At 45.2% G+C, this 20,491-nt stretch overlaps 1 protein-coding gene across 1 annotated transcript; it reads left to right on the forward strand.

The window, feature by feature from the left end:
- Positions 1-3,181: 3,181 nt before the first annotated feature.
- si:ch211-166a6.5 (clustered mitochondria protein homolog) lies at positions 3,182-20,491 on the forward strand. Its single transcript, XM_052461603.1, has 28 exons — positions 3,182-3,883; positions 7,487-7,596; positions 9,558-9,729; positions 10,624-10,761; positions 10,953-11,110; positions 11,185-11,339; positions 11,727-11,849; positions 12,043-12,175; positions 12,307-12,399; positions 12,557-12,723; positions 12,866-13,048; positions 13,283-13,681; positions 13,842-13,915; positions 14,001-14,105; positions 14,242-14,342; positions 14,429-14,581; positions 15,456-15,518; positions 15,654-15,886; positions 16,047-16,131; positions 16,209-16,362; positions 16,477-16,616; positions 16,730-16,810; positions 16,973-17,098; positions 17,227-17,336; positions 17,419-17,512; positions 18,775-18,891; positions 18,986-19,065; positions 19,164-20,491. The coding sequence occupies exons 1-28, from the start codon at positions 3,835-3,837 to the stop codon at positions 19,867-19,869; spliced, it is 4,302 nt and encodes a 1,433-aa protein (XP_052317563.1). The 5' UTR covers positions 3,182-3,834; the 3' UTR covers positions 19,870-20,491.

The following is a 20,491-nucleotide window of genomic DNA, read 5'->3' on the forward strand; positions in this document are numbered from 1 at the left end:
GCGACCCTATGGGACTCATTCCTGTCTGTGATACAGCCTGGAATCGAACCAGGGCTGTAGTAACACCTCTAACACTGAGATGCAGTGCCTTAGCTGCGCCACTCGGGAGCTTATGTAGATCATCTTTGAATTTACTCAGTCAGCCCAAAAACATGAGCCAAAATTGTAACAATTTGTCTTCCTCTTCTGATGAAGAATCGGACCAAAATGCAGCGTAGTACGTGTCCATGATAACTTTAATAATTCGAGAAAATACCAAAAGAACAACATGCAGGAACGAAATGAAAATCAAACCAGTCCCATATGGTAGAAACAGAAAACAACTACCCACAACCCATAGTGGGAAAACAGGCTGCCTAAGTATGGTTCTCAATCAGAGACAACGACAGACAGCTGTCCCTGATTGAGAACCGTACCCGGCCAAAAACAAAGAAATACCAAAACATATAACGCCCACCCACCCACAAAAATGTAACTTCTCCTGCGATAATATATTTAAGTTGTATGTGGGAATAATGTTTTTTGAAACTATAACGATATTGTAAATTGATTAAAAAAAATAGAACAGAAACAGATAACACAATGGTCCATGAATCCTTAGTTTGGGGGTTATAATAATAAGATAACAGGATAATGCTCATTAAAGCATCAGCCATAATTATCCACCTATATTTGACTTCCATTTGGCCTAAACTAAAGTTAATTATCTCTGCAGAGGTTGCTGGCTGGCAAGAGGCTGAACAATTATTAACTCATTATGGTGCTGTCGTGATGATTGAAGCAAAATGCCATAGCTGCGAAAGACACCATTCCTGTATTTCCAGTCTTATCTCAGTCTAGTCAATCATTCAATCAAGCATAGAGGAGAAACAACTCCAGGAATAGGTCAAAACAGATACTGTTCACAGAGCCATGTTACAGTGTGTGTTGGTTGAGCTATAGGTTACATATGTGGTGTTATTACCTGTAGGTAAGCCTCGAACTGGCCCACTGGCTACACACTGGTTGAATCAACATAGTTTCAAATCACATTTTATTTGTCACATGTGCCTAATACAACAGGTACACCTTACCATGAAATGCTTACTTATGAGCATTTAACCAACAATACAGTTTTTTTTTAAGTAAGTAAGAAAAATGTGCTAAATAAACTAAAGGAAAAATAGTAACACAATAAAAGAACAATAATGATGTTATATACGGGTACTGAGACAATGTGCAGGGGTACGGGTTAGTTGAGGTAATTGAGATAATATGTACATGTCGGTAGGGATAAAGTCACTATGCATAGATTATAAAAATGAGAGGGGCAGCAGTGTGAAGAGTGTGATGGAATGTGTGTGTGTGTGTGTGTGTGTTGGAGTGTCAGTGTAGTATGTGTGAGTGTGTGGTTAGAGTCCAGTCAGTGTATTAGCATGTCCAAGAGAGTCAGATCATTTTTTAATTATGAATAATTATAGAATAAGAGGGGTCAATGCAAAAATTCTGGCTAGGCATTTGATTAACTGTTCAGTAGTGTTATGGCTCGGGGGTAGAAGCTGTTAAGGAGCATTTTGGTCCCAGACTTGGTGCTCTGGTACCACTTGCAGTGCGGTAGCAGAGAGAACAATCAGTCTATGACTTGGGTGGCTGGAGTCTTTGACCATTTTTAGGGCCTTCTCCTGACACCGCCTGGTATAGAGGTCCTGTATGGCAGTAAGCTTGGCCCCAGTGATGTACTAGGCTGTACGCACTACTCTCTATAGCGTCTTGTGGTCAGATTCTGACCGGAATGCAAACAGTCAGGATGCTCTCCATGGTGCAGCTGTATAACTTTTTGAGGATCTGAGGTCCCATGACAAATCTTTTCAGCCTCCTGAGGGGGAATAGGCATGGTCGTGCCCTCTTCACAACTGTGTTGTTGTGTTTCGACCATGATAGATCCTTAGTGATGTGGACACCAAGGAACTTGAAGCTCTTGATGAATTTCAATGAAATTATGTTGAACCAACGTGGAATAGATGTTGAATTGACATCTGTGTCCAGTGGAGTAGGATATTTATTATTACCTGTAGTTAGGCCTAGAACTGTAGGTTATAACTTTAAGCCTGATCATTAGGGTACGAAACTGACCTTAGATCAGGGGCTATAGGACACTTAATCCTACCTCTTTGGGTGCTCAGGTTTCATTCCTTGAATCCAATTATATTTCTGACTGCTCTCCCTGCCATAGGCACTATGATAAGTAGGTGAGGCTCTGTGTGTGATATAAAACTGTCTCTAGGATGGAATTTGAAAGAAGCTGTACCACTGTAGCCTGCAGTCAAATGAACAAATCGCCCTCTAGTGGCCTCATGGGTGGATTGTTATTCATATTTTTTATAATGTCATTATTAATTAATAAACTTGTTTTTTTTTAAACCCGCTGAAAACCTGATTTTCTATGTCGAACAAATGGTTTTGTTATGTTTCAGTATCCTTTGATGTATATAACGTGTAATATTGGGATGCAAACTTAAAATGGAATACATTTCAACTCTATATCTGACATGGTACAGGTGTCTTCTTTTTTAAGCCCATAATCATGTGTGTGAGGTGTATACTTTTCTTTCAAAGTAGATTTGTTTAAGACTACCAAGAAACACTGTGTGACCCTGATTTATCCCACTGCAGTAAAAAGATAAACTGGCATTCCTGCAAAGGAAAGTCCTGCACATGCGCACACACACACACACACACACACACACACACACACACACACACACACACACGCACGCACGCACGCACGCACACACACACACGTACACACACACACACCATTCATACACACATTACACACAGTCCATCCCCAAGTCTAATAACCAAGACATCTAACTTTACGTTCATGTTCTGTGAAAGGTGAGAGTTTCATAGCATGTGTTCCTTGTTCCTTATGTAAATGTGTGGGTCACCATAATGTATGTGTGATGACTCCCATTTCCCACATCCCTGGGTGTGTGTGTGACTAGTTTGATGGGTGTGTGTGGATAGCATGATCACACCTTTCCTCCAGGGCAGAGAGAAAAAGAGGGGGAGTGAGGGTAGAGGGGGAGGGGGAAGAATAAGGAGAGAGAGTGAAGAGAGAGAGAGACTGAAGAGAGCAAGATTGAGCAGACACCCATTTTCAACACCTAGGCGAGGCACAGCAGCTTTGAGGGAGAAGCAGAGAGAGTTACAGAAAGGGGGAAGGGGAGAGTTGAGTAATAGGAGGGTGTGGTTATCTTCCAGAGGGGAAACGATAAGCAGAGTTAGCTTGGTGGAACTCACTACACTCTTTCACTTGCTCCCACACACACTTTGCATATACAAATACACACATACAAACTCCAAAACTTACTCAATCTCACTCTGACCTGACGAAGAGAAGAGAGTGGGAACAGCAAGTCTGAGAGAGCAACCGCGTGCCAGCACAGAGAAACAAGAGAGTGAGGGAACAGCAAGTCTGAGAGAGCAACTGCGTGCCAGCACAGAGAAACAAGAGAAGCACAGAGAAACAAGAGAGTGAGGGAACAGCAAGTCTGAGAGAGCAACCGCATGCCAGCACAGAGAAACAAGAGAGAGTGGGAACAGCAAGTCTGAGAGAGCAACCGCGTGCCAGCACAGAGAAACAAGAGAGTGAGGGAACAGCAAGTTTGAGAGAGCAACCGGGTGCCAGCACAGAGAAACAAGAGAGTGAGGGAACAGCAAGTCTGAGAGAGCAACCGGGTGCCAGCACAGAGAAACAAGAGAGTGAGGGAACAGCAAGTCTGAGAGAGCAACCGGGTGCCAGCACAGAGAAACAAGAGAGTGAGGGAACAGCAAAAAAGGAAATTGGACATGAAAGACAAAGTGAAGAGAGGAGGAGCAGGAGATCAGGGAACGTCAGGTGAGAAAGAACACGACTGCTCAGCCTTGCTCTGGTGTCTGTTTCACAACACTCTTCTGTCTTTCACTTTCCCCCACTTCCTTGTTTTTCCATATGGTCTCTCTCTTTTTCTCTGCTGTTCCAGACTGCCCTACAGGGTGCTATTGTAGCACTGCTGGTCTGCTGTAGCCTGGTTCCAGCCTGGTTCTCTTTCAGTCAAACTGTTGTTGTCTTGCCAAATGGTCTGGTCTGCCAATGCAACACTAACAGTGTGGCATTGTTAAAGGCAGGTAGAGTAAAGTCAGGAAGCCTGACTATGTCTGTAGGGAACACAAATCCTATATAGAGAGTACAGTTTTCAACACTGCCAATTACTAAGCCATGTTGTTGAAGGAAACAATTGTATGTATTACGTATATTCCTAGGGGATGCAGGAATGTACCTAATATATAATCTCTGCTCTGTGTCGTTCCTCTTCGCCACACCACATGTCTCTCTGCATGCTACAATTTGTTGTGCCCTTTTTCCAAGGGAGGCTTTTCTCCCTCTTCCTGGCTTACACACACACACACACACACACACACACACACACACACACACACACACACACACACACACACACACACACACACACACACACACACACACACACACACACACACACACACACCCACACACACACACACCTCCTTCCATACTTGTGTAGTGAGCATATTTCTCATGGCATTGACCCAGGTAACTAAATACACACACATCTGCCTCTGTGTTACACTCACCCAATACAGGGGTGGTGCGTATAGAATGAGTGATAGTGTTTGTGTGTTTTCTCATGAATCCCATACCTGTGTATGGGGGGGCGGGGGGGGTTGTTATCTTCCCTGGCATATCTCCCCTGTGAGTAGGCATTACCCGGGGGCAACCAGATGATTGACAGATTGTTATCTCGAAACACTGTTGTACCTCTAATATATAGGTACAACCAGAGCTGTATAATTGTTAAGACTTGGTTAGACACTATAAGGTCAAAACTAATAGATTCTAGTGAGATTTCAATCTGGAATGTGATGGGAGTGTAACTTTTCATCAAGTAGGAATGTTAGAGGTGTGTGTGTGTGTGTGTGTGTGTGTGTGTGTGTGTGTGTGTGTGTGTGTGTGTGTGTGTGTGTGTGTGTGTGTGTGTGTGTGTGTGTGTGTTATCTTCCCTGGCATATCTCCCCTGTGAGTAGGCATTACCCGGGGGCAACCAGATGATTGACAGATTGTTATCTCGAAACACTGTTGTACCTCTAATATATAGGTACAACCAGAGCTGTATAATTGTTAAGACTTGGTTAGACACTAAAAGGTCAAAACTAATAGATTCTAGTGAGATTTCAATCTGGAATGTGATGGGAGTGTAACTTTTTATCAAGTAGGAATGTTAGAGGTGTGTGTGTGTGTGTGTGTGTGTGTGTGTGTGTGTGTGTGTGTGTGTGTGTGTGTGTGTGTGTGTGTGTGTGTGTGTGTGTGTGTGTGTGTGTGTGTGTGTGTGTGTGTGTGTGTGTGTGTGTGTGTGTGTGTGTGTGTGTGTGTGTGTGAAAGAGGAGGGCAGATGTTATTGGCGTCAGGTCTGGTGGCTCTTTGCCTCTGGAGTCGAGGGGAGTAAAGCGCCAGTTCTTCAGTTTGGCTGGTGGCTGGCAGCTTCCCTTGAAAAACTAGAAAAAAGCCACAATAGTACTATTGTCCGTTTTGAGACGCCGTAGAATCGATCGAAGATAACTTAACTGGGGTCTGCATTCTCAGCTGAAACAGTTCGTAAGAGTTTTTGCATATTAATGAAAACATTTTGTGACATTTTCTGTTCGTTTTTTTTTTTCAGACGTTCAGGCACCCAACATTTTTTCTCGAGGCAAGCTGAAGTCGGTAGCTGAAGTCTACACCCCTTTGTAGGTGATTGGTCAACAGTAGCAATTCTTCAATAAAGTCTTCGTTGTAATTCAACGAGAGACGACTCGTTTTCATGCACATTTTGTATTTGAAAACCACTGCATCAAACATCTTATTTAGATGTAAAATTGCGCGACTAAGATCTCCTCAGCAAAAACGTCAAAATGTTCTTTATTTATGTCTGAGAAAAAAACACTTTTCAACCTATATCATCTAATACACAATAAATGTATAATAAAACATAAACAAATATAATGATATGACAAATAAAGAATGAATAAGCCTTTTCATACTTTATTATATGTCCATATATAGTTATAATCTGTTTGAGGAACATATACCCCAAATATTTCACCTTCTTTTTTACTTTACCAAACATATCATGACATTGTTGATAGTCAAAATCTGTTCCATGTGTGCACGTCTAAGTCAACATTTGGGCCATTAAACTTAAACAGCGTGCGGGGGAGAAGGGCTTTGTAAATGGCTCGATTTTGTCGTTCTGACCCTATGCAATGTGTCTGCCTTCACCGTGAAACAATTTTGTTTTGACTTCCTCACAAAATTACTTCTTTACTTGTAAGTTTAAGAAAGTGTGTAGGTCACATTCTGTATCGTAGAGGTATGAAAGTTATGTATTTAGATCCACCTGCTCGAGACAAATTCAGCCATTTCTTTGCCATGTCTGCGTCGTGAAGCAGTTGAGCAGGATACATGTTTTTCTAAGGACTATCCCTTTGACGTGACTTCGCAGTGAAGTGATATAAATTGATGTAATGACGCAGCCGACCACCAAAGGGAGGCAAATACCATTTTATTCAACAGAGGACCTTTACATGGGGAATGGGGGATAGCTGGTCAGCTGTACAACCGAATGCATTCAACTGAAATGTGTCTTCCACATTTAACCCAACCCCTCTTAATCAGAGAGGTGCGGAGAGCTTCCTTAAACGACATCCACGGCACCCGGGGAACTGCCTTGCTCAAAACAATAGATTTTTGACCTTGTCAGCTCGGGGATTTGATCCAGCAATCTTTCACTGGCCCAACGCTTCTACCCACTAGGCTATCTGCCACACCTAATGGTCCTAGGAAGGTCTGGATTTCTGTCTTCTGACTTATAAAACGGTGGTAAACATATACATATAATTCTAGTGCCCAATTTTGGGGACTGACACCTTAAGAGGTTTTGAGTAAGCGCACTGTGCATGCTGCAGTACTTGATCAGGTCTGTGTGTGACATGGACTGTATGGTGTGTGAGTGTGAGTGTCGGTGTGTATGTGTGTGGGTGTCTCTGTGTGACTATGTGTCGGTGAGTGTGTGTAGGCATTCACATGCCAGGGTTGGGTGTGGCAGTCCCTTACCTCTGAGGTGACATCACTGCTTCTAGGCAAATACTGCCAACTCAGACACAGACCCACCCCTCACACATGCTGGGTCCTGCTCTTGTCTGTGTGGCGAGGTAGGGAACCTCTTCCTTTCCTCCTCCCCTCTCTCTCTCTGGCACACTACACACTCACTCTCTCTCAAAGCGACACTATAGCTGGCTACTGTGACATCTTGAAAAAAATGATAATCCCACTGCAACGCAGTCTGATATACAATGTTTCTGCGACCTTAATTCACCTGAACATGTCCAGGGGTTAGGGTTTGTTCTTAATGATCCGATTGGCATGTTCATTCCCTCCCTTAATCAGATACACTCACACTGACCATTGGGAAAACAGCTGCTGGTATGAAGGAGGAAGAAAACCCATCATTCCTTGTGAAGATCCAGGGGGCGGGAGTGGAACCATTTGAGCTGCAGGTAAAACAAAGAGAGACACTAACACATAGTAACCAATGATTTATATAAACTCTGGATTGGTGATGATATGTATTGGCCATTGAGAGGCTTTGACGCCACCTGTCAGCTGTATTAATGGAATTCTACAGTATTAAATGCATTGAAGTATGTTTGTTGTTGTAGTGGAGACAGTGACATTAGTAAACCCCCAAAAATTGTACTTTAAGGAAAACGCTTATATATTCTTTCATTTAAAAAAATGATTTTCGTTCATGATATAATGAAAAGGTATGAATTAAGGTGTCTGTAATATAATAAATGTGGCAAAACGAATGTAGACGTTAATAAAGGAATTTTTATAGTTTCCAAAATAGCTTAAAATATATAGTGTATATATAAATGAATCATTGACAGTCACACACACTACACATTCGCACACATTGGGCCTGAACCTTTAAACAACCCAGAGCCCCCTGTCCTCCAGGTTATGCACATCTGAAGGAAATGGATGCAGGAGTGTAGGGTGGGACATTCAATAGTACCACAACAGGTACAGATGTGCAGTGAGGGTGGAACAAGAGGTGAAAGGGACCAAAATTAGCACACCATTAATTAATATCACACTAGTGACTACATACCATGAGGCCACAGCCAATCTAAATGTGGAAACATCAAATCAAATGTATTGGTCACATACACATATTTAGCAGATGTTATTGCGGGTGTAGCGAAATGCAAACTTGTTAAGTATAATAATGCCAAGTTCACCCACTAACTATTCTAAAGGACCACTACATATTGTGTAAGGACCAGTCAAGTGCATGTATGGCCAAGCCTGTGAAAGTGTATATTAATTTGAGTATGTCATCTAAATAGCATAATAAAATAATCCCCATCAAAATCCGTCAGTTTAAACTGGAGATATATGAATAATCCATCAAATCCGCCTATGTCAGCCTTCTGCATCTGCTGTGGAAGGTGGCCGAGTTACTAACCTGATCTCAGAGCATGTCGTATTATTCTGTATGTAATCCGAGACACTTCATTTAGTAGGATATGTTGCGTTTCGTATGGTATGTATTAATTTGTGAATGTCCATCACTGACTTCCTATGATATATTATGAATTACAATTCATATTATATGTTAAGAAGTTTCAAAATGCACAATATGTGTATGAATTTGCTAAATGTACAATAATTTACGAATTTGCTAAACGTATCATATGTTACGAATTTGAAAAACGAATTGTAGCTAGGTGGCTAAAGTTAGCTAGCTCACTAATGTTAGCTAGGCTAGGGGTTGGGGTTAGGGGTTAGGCATAAGTTTAGGAGTCAGGTTAAAGGGGAAGGGGAAGGGTTAGCTAAAAGGGTTAAGTTTAAGATTATAGGGGAAGGATTAGCTAAAAGGGTTAAGGTTACCTAACATACTAAGTAGTTGCAAAGTAGCTAAAAGTAGTAAGTAGTTGAAAAGTAGCTAAAAGTAGTAAGTAGTTGAAAAGTAGCTAACGGGCTAAAATGCTAAAGTTGTCGTTGATGAGATTTGAACTCGCAACCTTTGGGACTTATGTAACCATACCAAATGTAACATATCAAACTAAATAGAATGTCTCAGATTCACATACAGAATAATACAAAATGCACTGGCGCTACAGCGGTGTTTCTCTGAAAATGCTTTAAAACCGTTGGGACTGCAAACTAATATAACGCCACTATGGAAAGGGGAGACTCACGAACACGATGGTGTTCTCCGTTTTGCTTTAGGACCCATCCACAAGTGTCACAGGATTCATTTGAATGTAACCCATGCAAATTAATGGAAGTATGGAGGTAGTTTTGTGCCAACAAAAATAAGAGGTTCAATATGTGTCCAAAAAACTAAAATATTTCCTGAGCTTTCTTATATCTCATAGATATAGGACAGACACTTCAAAACTGTATTCTTTATGATAAAAAAATACAATAATTGTGTGTATCTCCGTAGGTCCATGGTTTCTGGCTGGTTCAGGAGGCTGTGATGGCAGTGTTGGGGAGAGAGGAGGTGTTTCCTCGCTCCAGCCTCTCATTGGCCCTCTCCGGGATGACCCTTGACCCCTTGACAGAGCTGCAGAGCCTGAAGAACCTCAAACCAGGAGCCACGCTCCGCCTGATGGAGGGTAGGAGAAGAACTACTTTACATACAATACTACTGTCTCCATGGTTACATCCAAAATGGCAACCTATTCCCTTAGTAGTGCACTACTTTTGACCAGGGCCTACCATATACTGTATGAGTACCATTTGAGACTTAGCCTCTCTGTCTTCCCCTTTCTTTCTTTCTTTCTTTCTTTCTTTCTTTCTTTCTTTCTTTCTTTCTCTTCCTCTGCCTTTTCTAATTTAAATGTAAGAAATTTAGCAGACACTCTTATCCAGAGCAACATACAGTTAGCGCATTCATCGTAAGTAAGTACATTTTTCCTCAGTAAAGTACTGTAGCTACCAGCAAAGTCAGAGCTAGTAAAGGGGGAAAAAAGGTCAAGTGCGAGTGTTAGTTCACAAAAGGCATTATTTTATTTACTTGTTCTTTCTCTCTCTACCACTCCTGACTCAGTCAACATCAAAGTCTTGTATGGGTTGAGAACATCAAAGCAGCAGGCTTGGCACAGGGATAACCTTTCTGCCAACCAGACTGCTTTTCTGTCTGAATACGAAACAGCCAAGGAAAAACCCAGCAGCAGGGCAGGTCTATGCCTGTGTGTGCATGTGAGGTAAAGAGTCGAGAGAGAGAGAGAGAGAGAGAGAGGTGTGTGTGTATGTGAGGTAGAGAGTCGAGAGAGAGAGAGAGAGCGTGTGTGTGTGTGTGTGTGTGTGTGTGTGTGTGTGTGTGTGTGTGTGTGTGTGTGTGTGTGTGTGTGTGTGTGTGTGTGTGTGTGTGTGTGTGTGTGTGTGTGTGTGTGTGTGTGTGTGTGTGTGTGTGTGTGTCAGCGGGACAGGTCAGTGCAAGTAGAACTATAACAATTAACCATCGGGCTCATTGGAATATGACTTGTCTTTTGTCCTCTGTTCTCCAGAGCCATACTCCCCCAGGTCTGCAAGGGTTCATCTGGCTCGTGTGCTGGAGCTGCTGAGAGCTGTTGGACCAAACGATGCTCTGATGGAAGGACGATCACCTAGCCTACTGGACTCACTGACACACACACACTCTACAGGTACACACATGACAAACACATTAACACACACCAACACACACACACTGTAAGGAATCGCACACTTGTCATATTTCCAGGGTAATTGTTGCTATCCAGCTCGAAGGACCATGAAAAATAGCCCCTCTATTCGTACAGCTTGGAAGACCAACAAGTATATTGCCCATTCTCCTCTCTTTCTGCATGTTTTGTAGACTCTTCTGTCCAAACCAATGGGAAAAGCCTGAAACGCTCGTCCAGCAACACAAAGACTGACCCGGCCAATCAGGATGGAGCTCCTCCTGAGTACCTCCTCCCTGGAGCCGCAGAGAGACCACTACTGGCCATGCTGCCTCACAACACTCAGCCAGAGGTACAAACACACACACATACACATACACACACACACACACACTTCTCTCTCTGACTCTGTGCCTCTCTCCGAAGGTTCCCAGTTTTCTGCAGGACCTGTCACTCAGCTGTTGGAACCCGCCCCCTGGGCACAGAAAGCTGCAAGGGGACTTCCTGTACATCACTGTAGTGACCCTAGAGAGTCGCAAGTGTGACATCACATCCTGTCCACGAGGATTCTTCCTGAATAGGTGAGGTTCTCAGAAGTAACAAGCATATACGTTGAGGTCTGAAATTATTGACACACTTGATAAAGATGAACTATAATGACTGTATAAAATAAATTATTCAACTACTGAGCTATATTTTTTGCAACAATATAGAGAAATTATATTATTTTATACTAATACAATTGCTCTTTCTTTGAGCATTTGAATGAGTATAACATAATATCATTTTCCATTCAATATGTGAATTATTTGTTTTACACTGTCAATATTGCTCATCTTTATCGAGGGTGTCAATCATTTCGAACCCCACTCTACATGTTATCCATACGAGATTATTTCAGTCAATATATCTCAGCTGCATATTGTTATTATCACAGCAATGACAACAGCAATGTGTGTGTGTTCTAGGTCTACAGTAGAGGTGTTTGATCCTCGGCCAACCTCGTCCTCTCCAGTCAGTCACTGCCTCACTGACCTGCTCTCTCATATCAGTCCTGCCTTCAAACAGGCTCTCGCCACTCTCAGAGCCAGGTAACAGACAGACAGACAGACACACACACACACACACACACACACACACACACACACACACACACACACACACACACACACACACACACACACACACACACACACACACACACACACACACACACACACACACACACACACAGTGACGGACCCTATGTTCCGTATGTGTAATGTAGTGTCTGTCTCCCTGTAGGCCCCAACTGCCCCCAGTAGAAATGATGCTGACTCCCTACCGTACACTGAGCTGGCTGGGTCCCCCATCAGCCTCCCACTCCCACAGAAATCCTCTCAGTAGGCTGGGACTGGATCAACACTCTGGAGCACAGGTCTGTGTCACACACACACAGTTTAACAGCTCTTCTCAGTTTTTAGGCCAAAGGACGGACAAAAAACCAATCGACCAAGTGACTGACCGACTGACCAATTAACTGATTGATTTGGTGTTTGTGATGTAAAGGCTCCAGACTGGAACGAGGAGCTGCAGGCAGCCAGAGATCTGCCTCAGGGCAGTCAGGAGGAGAGACTACAGAGAGACAGAGCTCTACTACAGGTACGCACACGCCATACTCACTAGGAGTCCTCCGGGAATTATTCACTGCTGACAAGCTGTTATTGTTGCTCTCAAAAAAGGATCTGTCATGCTGCTGTGTTTGAACTGTAAGGCTATTGAGACATTTCTAGAAAATACATTATTCTCTCTCATTCAGGTGAACAGTGCGTTTGTGTGGGCGGTGGCCCAGGGTGCGGAGACTGTTATTGACGGCTGTGTAGAGCCAATCAGTGGAGGCCCTGATGACCCCGCCTTCCTGTGGGGCGGGCTGTTCCTGAGCCAGGGAGGAGCAGGGATGGCATTAGGGGGCGAGAGGGGACGCAGGTAAGATCTTGTTCAGCTTGTCTTCAGCGGATCTCATTGTATGTAGCGAGAGAATGACCAGTCTTTTTATAGTGTATAATCATAGAAACAATCCTGTTGAACCCATCATGCTGCTGTATAACAACACACTCCTCCCTCCCAGGGTGGCCCAGAGGCTGGAGCTGAGAGGTGTACAGTCCTACAGTGACCTGGAGGGGGTGCTCCAGGGCCTCCACACCCTGCCCACCGCCACCGTGGACTACAGGGGGATACGTCTGTCTGCCCAAGGCCTGGCCCCTGGCCTGGAGGGCCCAGAGCAGGACCAGGGCCCCTCTGCTCCTACCAGGTACAACTCAATAAGAACATAAACATGAGCTTTTATATGCTCCCCAGTGATTTGTTTAATTAGGACAGTGTTTGCATCTACCTGCAGTTCGTCTTTGTCGGGGGCATGCCACCCTCACCTTCTCCTACCTTCTCTCACCCGCTCCCTCTCTCTCCCCCTATCTCTCTCTCCCCCTCTCACTCCCTTCCTCACGCTCCCCCTCTTTCCCTCCTTCTCCCTCTCTCTCTCCCCCAGGGGTATTCTGTACGGGGTGGGTGCTGGGCCCCAGGAGTCCCCCCACCGACGCTGTCTCTTGGAGCTGCTGGCTCAGGCTGCTAAAGGCCTCAGCCTGCAGAGACACGCTGTAGTGGGGCCCAACGGCCACCAGGTGCCTCTGTTCACCGCACTTGACGCCCAGGGGCTGCTTGGGGCTGATGGGAGGTTCTACCTGCTGGACCTCTTCAGGAGCCTGCCGGCCGATGCCAACTACTGCCCTGCGGGAGGGAGGCAGAGGGAGGAAGTGGAGAAGAAGGAGGGGTCATGGGAGGAGGGCTGGCCAGAGCAGTACCAGAGCACTTCAGGTCTGCCCAGGAAGTTCCCTCATGGCCTCTGCAGGCTAAGACCAGAGCTGCTGCAGGCATTCATCCAGGACAAGTCAGTACAAAACACCTCTAGTTAGCTATACTGTAGGAATAGTTCTTATGTACTGTATGCATGTGGGACAGTTTTTACAGTAACTTTGCAGTAAGTCACATTTCTAAATGTTTTTTTTGTATTGTGTTGTTTCTAAGATTGTTCCCTCCCTCTGTTCCAGACAGTCCCAGTTCACTCGCCGCTGCAAAGAAAGGATGGAAGAGAATGGAGGCGTGGAGGAGTGTGTAAAAGCAGGTGAGGAAAGGCCATTTTTATTTTTGCTCTAGATTTCAAGGCTATCAGAGCTGACATGTTATTTTGTGTGTGTATGTGTTACCAGGTGACCATCGAGGTACAGATGCAGTGAGAGGTGCTTGTAAAGATGTGGGATCAGTCAGTGACATCATCTTTGAGATGCGCTTCAACCCCAGCGTGTTCTCCTCGGGTATCCCATCTGCTCCACACATGCACGAACAACACACACCCTCCCCTTCCCCATACAGCTGAGACAAAACCACTGCTGTGGCATACCAGAGTGTAAAAGTTGCCCCTGTCTCTGTCTCACCTCTCTGTATGTTCAGACGTGACGTTCCCCAAGAGTGACCATGAGGCCGTGAGGCTGCAGGAGAGGCTACTTAGAGAGGCTGCAGCCTCCATCATCACACAACAGATACCTGCCATCGTGAGTGGAGGAGCTCTCTATTCCTGGAGTTCAGTTTATCAACCTGTTGTAACCTGTCTCTTACTCTAGCTGTATGTGTGTCTCAGGTGGAGGCATGCCTGCAGGGCAGTGAGATGCCTCTAGATGGAGCTACGCTGAAGCAGGCGCTACACCAGAAAGGCATCAACCTCCGCTACCTCGGCCAACTGACCAAGGCCATCAGCCAATCAGAACACAAGGAGCGGCTTAGACATATAATGGTCAGACTCAAAACTCACTCACACACAACGCAACGGCACTCGAAGAACAAGATATACATACGCTGAGTGTACAAAACTTTGGGAACATGCTCTTTCCATGACATCGACTGGCGAGGTGAATCCAAGTGAAAGCTATGTTCCCTTATTGATGTCACTTATTAAATACACTTCAATCAGTGTAGATGAAGTGGAGGAGACAGGTTAAAGAAAGATTTTAAGCCTTGAGATAATTGAGACATGGATTGTATGTGTGCCATTTAGAGGGTGAATGGGCAAGACAAAAGATTTAAGTGTCTTTCAACGGGGTATGGTAGTAGGTGCCAGGTGCACCGGTTTGTGTCAAAAACTGCAACGCTGCTGGGTTTGCTCAACAGTTTCCCGTGTGTATCAAGAATGGACAACCACAAACGACATCCAGCCAACCTGTGGGAAGCATTGGAGTCAACATGGGCCAGCATCTCTGTGGAATAGTTTTGACGCCTTGTTGAGTCCAAGCACTGACAAATTGAGGCTGTTCTGAGGATATATGCTTATATATGTGTATATATATATAGGAGTGGCAGGTAGCCTAGAGGTAAGAGCGTTGGGACAGTAACCGAAAGGTTGCTAGTTCAAATCCCCAAATGGACAAGGTGAAAAATCTGTTGATGTTCCCTTAGGCACTTAACCCTAATTACTCAGGGTTGTTGTTGATAATGGTAGACCCTGGCTAACTACGACCCCAGTCTCAGGGGGAGTTTCTGACTCACATAATACCCACATATACATGTGGGAAACATGACAAATATAAGCACCTACCTAATAAATGTTTTATACGCGCTGTGATGATAGGGATTTTCTAAACGTCACGCACCCTCGCTTTTCTCTCTTACAGAGGCTAGCTGTTGGAGAGATTGTGGTTCGTTCTTCCAGAAGGATCTTCAACAACTTCCTGCAGGTACTGAAACAGTCTTCATTACAGTGTCATTATCACAGTCCTTATTAACTGGTCTGGGGTCAGTTCCTTGACTGGGTGTGGGGAAAGCATCATTACTGTCTGTAACCATAACAACCTCCTCTCCTCTGTCCACAGGGTGTGGAGGTGTCAAGTCTCTCTGCAGCTGTCAGTCACTTCCTCTGCTGCCTATTGGTTGCCCTTTACAGCACTGCCCCCACAGGGGAGGAGCCTAAGAAGAGGTCCAGGAGGCGGGGTCGTGGGGGAGGAGCTTCAGACAGCACTGCCTGGAGTGCGCTCAGTGGAGCGGAGCTCTGGATCCTGATTGGCCAGGACGCAGCAGAGACCTATGACATCACTCATGGCCTAGGGTTGGCACATTTAATGAATTAGTCATCAATCGATTAATCAATCAATTAGTCCATCACTGGTTACTTGTACAGTTCCTTGCGTTGTCACCTAATGATTATGATAGTATAATAATACCAGTAGTTAGTGTGAGCTGATGTTTTATGTGTCTCTGTGTTGCAGTTCCACTGCTGACCAACTAGTAGAGACGTATGGGCTGCAGAAGGTCTCCCTGCTTAGAGAGTTCTGTTTGAAGACTGGATTACAGGTACACACACACACACACGCAAGTACACACACACACCTTCTCAAACAGACCTCACAATCTTTATGTGTGTCCCTCAGCTGCGACTGAGAGAGTACTTCTTCGACAACCGAACTAAGGCTCCCATTGGTCCAGACGACGTGCTCAACATTTTTCCTGTTGTCAAGCATGTCACCATGACAACACACGATGCCTCGCGAGCGTTCCGAGCTGCTCAGAGTAGCGTTCAGAAAGGTGAGGTGGGCGGGTCACTGCTTGGTTCAACACACCTGGTTAGAGTTTGTTGGTGTGTGTATTTCTGTCGTTTGACACCAGCGGATGTGATATGTATGTTTTCCCGTCCCCCAGGCATGATGGAGCAGGCTTATGAGCGTCTGAAGGAGGCAGCGTATCTGTTTGGTCGTGTGTGTGACGACCTGAACGCGGAGGCCTGCTCCTGTCTAAGCCTGATGGCCAGAGTGGCTTACTTACAGGGCCAGCCCACAGAGGTATATACACACACACACCTCAGATTATGGCCTCAAATGTAAGGCATAGGATTGTACGGATGTGTAACTCACTATTAACCTGTGCATCTCTACCCCCACCCACAACCCACCAGGCCCGCAGTGTTCAGCTCAAGGCTGTGGTCATTAGTGAGAGAGTCCTGGGCTTTGACCACCCCAACACTATCCAACAATATGTAAGTACCACATTGTCATCCACTACTCATCCAAAGCACCACCGTCCTCTGGGGATATCAAAACTCCCAAGGATCAATAAATAACAAGTTAGCCTTTGTATACCTTATTTATTTGTCATCCGAGTCATCTTTAGCTAAGTGAATGAGGTGTGTGTCCTGTAGGCTCTGTTGGCGGTGTATGTGTTCGCTGGAGGAGAGTCTGCTCTAGCTCAGAGGTGTCTGTTCAGAGCCCGTCTCCTGATGCTCACAGTCCATGGAGAGGACCACCCCTACACCGCTACACTGGACGTAAGTCTGCTACACTCCAAACCTACACCGTTATACTGGAAGTGAGTCTGCCATACCCTAACCCACCCCTACACTGTTACACCCCCAAGACCTGTTAGAGGAGACTAAACTCTCTCCCTATCTCTCAGAGCTGTCTAGGTTTGGTGTTGCAGAGCGAACAAGCAGGGCAGTTCCTACAGAACGCACTCAAAATCAACACTTCCTTCTTTGGCCCCACTGACGTGCACACTGCTCTCAGGTATCAAGCGCTTAAATCCCTCACTCTCTCAACCAATCAGCCAAGTCACTACGCAATCACTCTATCTCCCCCATCTCTCCAGTCAGCATCTGTTGTCCCAGTGGATGTGTGGAGTGGGAGACTATCGTTCTGCCATGAACCACGAGAAAGAAGCTCTGTCTGCCTTCACCAGCCTGGTCTGTACCTAGCATACTCTCTGTGTGTGTGTGTGTGTGTGTGTGTGTCAAATCAAACTTTATTTGTCACATGCGCCGAATACAACAAGTGTAGACCTTAGCGTGAAATGCTTACTTACAAGCCCTTAACCAACAGTGCAGTTCAAGAAGAGTTAAGAAGATATTTGCCAAATAAACTGAAGTAAAAAATAATAAAAAGTAACATAATAACATAACAATAACAAGGCTTTATACTTTATACAGGGGGTACCAGTACCAAGGTTAGAGGTCATTTGTACATGTAGATAGGGGTGAAGTGACTATGCATAGTTAGTAAACAGCGAGTAGCAGCAGTGAACAAAACACATTTATTTTGGGGGTCAATGTAATAGTCCAGAGTCTTGACAATTTTATGGGCTTTCCTCTGACACTGCCTATTATATACGTCCTGGATTGCAGGAAGCTTGGCCCCGGTGATGTACTGGGCTGTATGCACTACCTTCTGTAGTGCCTTACGGTCAGATGCCGAGCATTTGCCATACCAGGCCCTGATGCAACCAGTCAGGATGCTCTCGATGGTGCAGCTGTATAACTTTTTGAGGATCTGGGGACCCATGCCAAATCTTTTCAGTCTTCTGAGGAGGAAAAGGTTTTGTCGTGCCTTCTTCACGACTGTCTTGTTGTGTTTGGACCACGATAGATCGTTGGTGATGTGGACACCAAGGAACTTGAAACGCTTGACCCGCTCCACTACAGCCCTGTTGATGTTAATGGGGGCCTGTTCGGCCCGCCTTTTCCTGTAGTCCCCGATCAGCTCCTTTGTCTTGCTCAGATTTAGGGAGAGGTTTTTGTCCTGGCACCACACGGCCAGGTCTCTGACCTCCTCCCTATCCCTATCTCATCGTTGTCGGTGATCAGGCAACCACTGTTGTGTCGTCAGCAAACTTAATGATGGTGTTGGAGTCGTGTTTGGCCACACAGTTCTGGGTGGCCACACAGTCGTGGGTGAACAGGGAGTACAGGAGGGGACTAAGTACACACCCCTGAGGGGCCCCAGTATTGAGGATCAGCGTGGCAGACATGTTGTTTCCTACCCTTACCACCTGGGGGCGGCCCGTCAGGAAGTATAGGATCCAGTTGCAGAGGGAGGTGTTTAGTCCCAGGGTCCTTAGCTTAGTGATGAGCTTCGTGGGCACTATGGTGTTGAACGCTGAGCTGTAGTCAATGAACAGCATTCTCACATAGGTGTGTGTGTCTGTGTGTCACCCTGTTGTCTCTGTCAGTATGGTGAGGACCACCCCCAGAGACGTTGCAGCTATGAGTTCCTGCGTTCCATTACCCAGCAAGCAGTGCGTGTGGAACGCTCTCTGAGGCAAGGCGGGAACCCGCTCACAGCTGAGGTAATAAACCTTATTCTGTTCTCTTTGTGTACTAAATAAAGGTCCAGAGAAGGTGACCATTAAATTCCCTTCTGCCTGTCTCCTCTCTCCCCAGGGGCAGTCTCTGTCTCCCTCAGCTGAGACCACTCTGGAGCAGCTGGCCCTGGTCACAGGCATCAGGACACCAAGCCACAGGTAACACACAAGTGAAGAATTGTATTAATATATATGTATTCATATATTACCAAAATTATATTGGCAGACACAAATCTAAGCGTGGTCTGGTCTCTTAGTGACAGGCTCCTGGAGTTCAAACAGAAGCTGATGGAACAGAGAGAGGCAGAGGAGGCCGCTAATGCCAAACCAGACAACACACACACAAAAACAGTGAACGGAAAGGAAGTGAAGACCCCTGAAAGAGAGGAAGAGGAGGATGGGGTAGTCCAGGAGACCACCAGTGAGGAGCTCCCAGAAGAGGTAGATCCAGAGAAGAACACAGCCGACAAACAGACAGTGGACGGCCATCAACTGGAGGCCAATGACTGGTCCGTAGATGTGGGATCAGTAGTAACAAGCATAGTAGAGGGGTCAGCAGCAGAGAGTAAAGCAGTAGAGAATGGAGCTGTAGTAGAATCCAGTGAAAGAGATGGAGATGAAGACAGAGCTGCCCCAGAGGCTGAGCAGCACACAGGGACAGAGGATGGAGAGGCAAACCTGATGGCTACAGAGGAAATGCAAACTGAGCCAGTCAGAGACTGTTTAGAGGACAGTCAGAGTCTGAGACAAAATGGAGGTTTAGAATCAGAGGGAAACCAATCAGACAACGATGTGGAGGTAGCCAATGAGAAGCCAGCGTCAGATAAGGTCAGCGGTGTGAACGGAACGCAAAGCACCAGCAATGACCAAGCCTCAGGAGGTCTTTGCGAACAGGGACTCCTCGACGACCATCAGCCAAACAAAATAAACACTGGTCACAGCAGAGGGCAAGATGCTAGCTAATGGAACAGTGGTGTCAGAGTGAAGACAGAGAGGGAGGGTCCATCATAAGAGCCTAGTGGTTAGAGCATTGGACTAGTAAGCGGAAGGTTGTAAGATCAAATCCCCTAGCTGACAAGGTAAAAATCAGTCGTTCTGCCCCTGAACAAGGCAGTTAACCCACCGTTCCTAATAATTTGTTCTTAACTGACTTGCCTAGTTCAATAAAGGAAAAAATAATCATAATTAAAAAGAGCAAATGACCATAGAGAGGAGTCATAGGACAGACAGGCAGCTGCCAACAAGGTGGTAACTTATTAACGGTGCTGTTGATTCAGCTGGATCAGAATCTTTAGAGTAGAGAGCTGTGGAGGATGAGATGAAAAACAAAAGCAGAAAGAGAATATAGAAGTGTACCATTTTCCTTGACCTGGTGGTTTCTTTAGGGATACTGGGAGAGGGCTACACTTTGTGTTGCTTTTTTTCAATATTAAACATTTTAGTCTTGACTGTTAAACAAACCAGTGTTTTTCTTACTGCTGTTGTCTAATTTAGTTACAGATAAATCAAATGTTATAACAGCATAAAACTGAATGTTTACACGAACACAACTGAACCAAAATAATAAATACATTGGGAAAAAGAG

This window comes from Oncorhynchus keta, chromosome 14 (assembly GCF_023373465.1).
Source record: "Oncorhynchus keta strain PuntledgeMale-10-30-2019 chromosome 14, Oket_V2, whole genome shotgun sequence".
Lineage (NCBI taxonomy): Eukaryota > Metazoa > Chordata > Actinopteri > Salmoniformes > Salmonidae > Oncorhynchus > Oncorhynchus keta.

Excerpts from the sequence above, each read along its gene's own strand:
- si:ch211-166a6.5 (XM_052461603.1), top strand. The coding sequence starts at position 3,835 with ATGAAAGACAAAGTGAAGAGAGGAGGAGCAGGAGATCAGGGAACGTCA. Across the intron at positions 12,724-12,865 it reads GGGGGCGAGAGGGGACGCAG|GGTGGCCCAGAGGCTGGAGC; the intron begins GTAAGATCTTGT and ends CCTCCCTCCCAG. Across the intron at positions 14,582-15,455 it reads AGCGGCTTAGACATATAATG|AGGCTAGCTGTTGGAGAGAT; the intron begins GTCAGACTCAAA and ends TCTCTCTTACAG.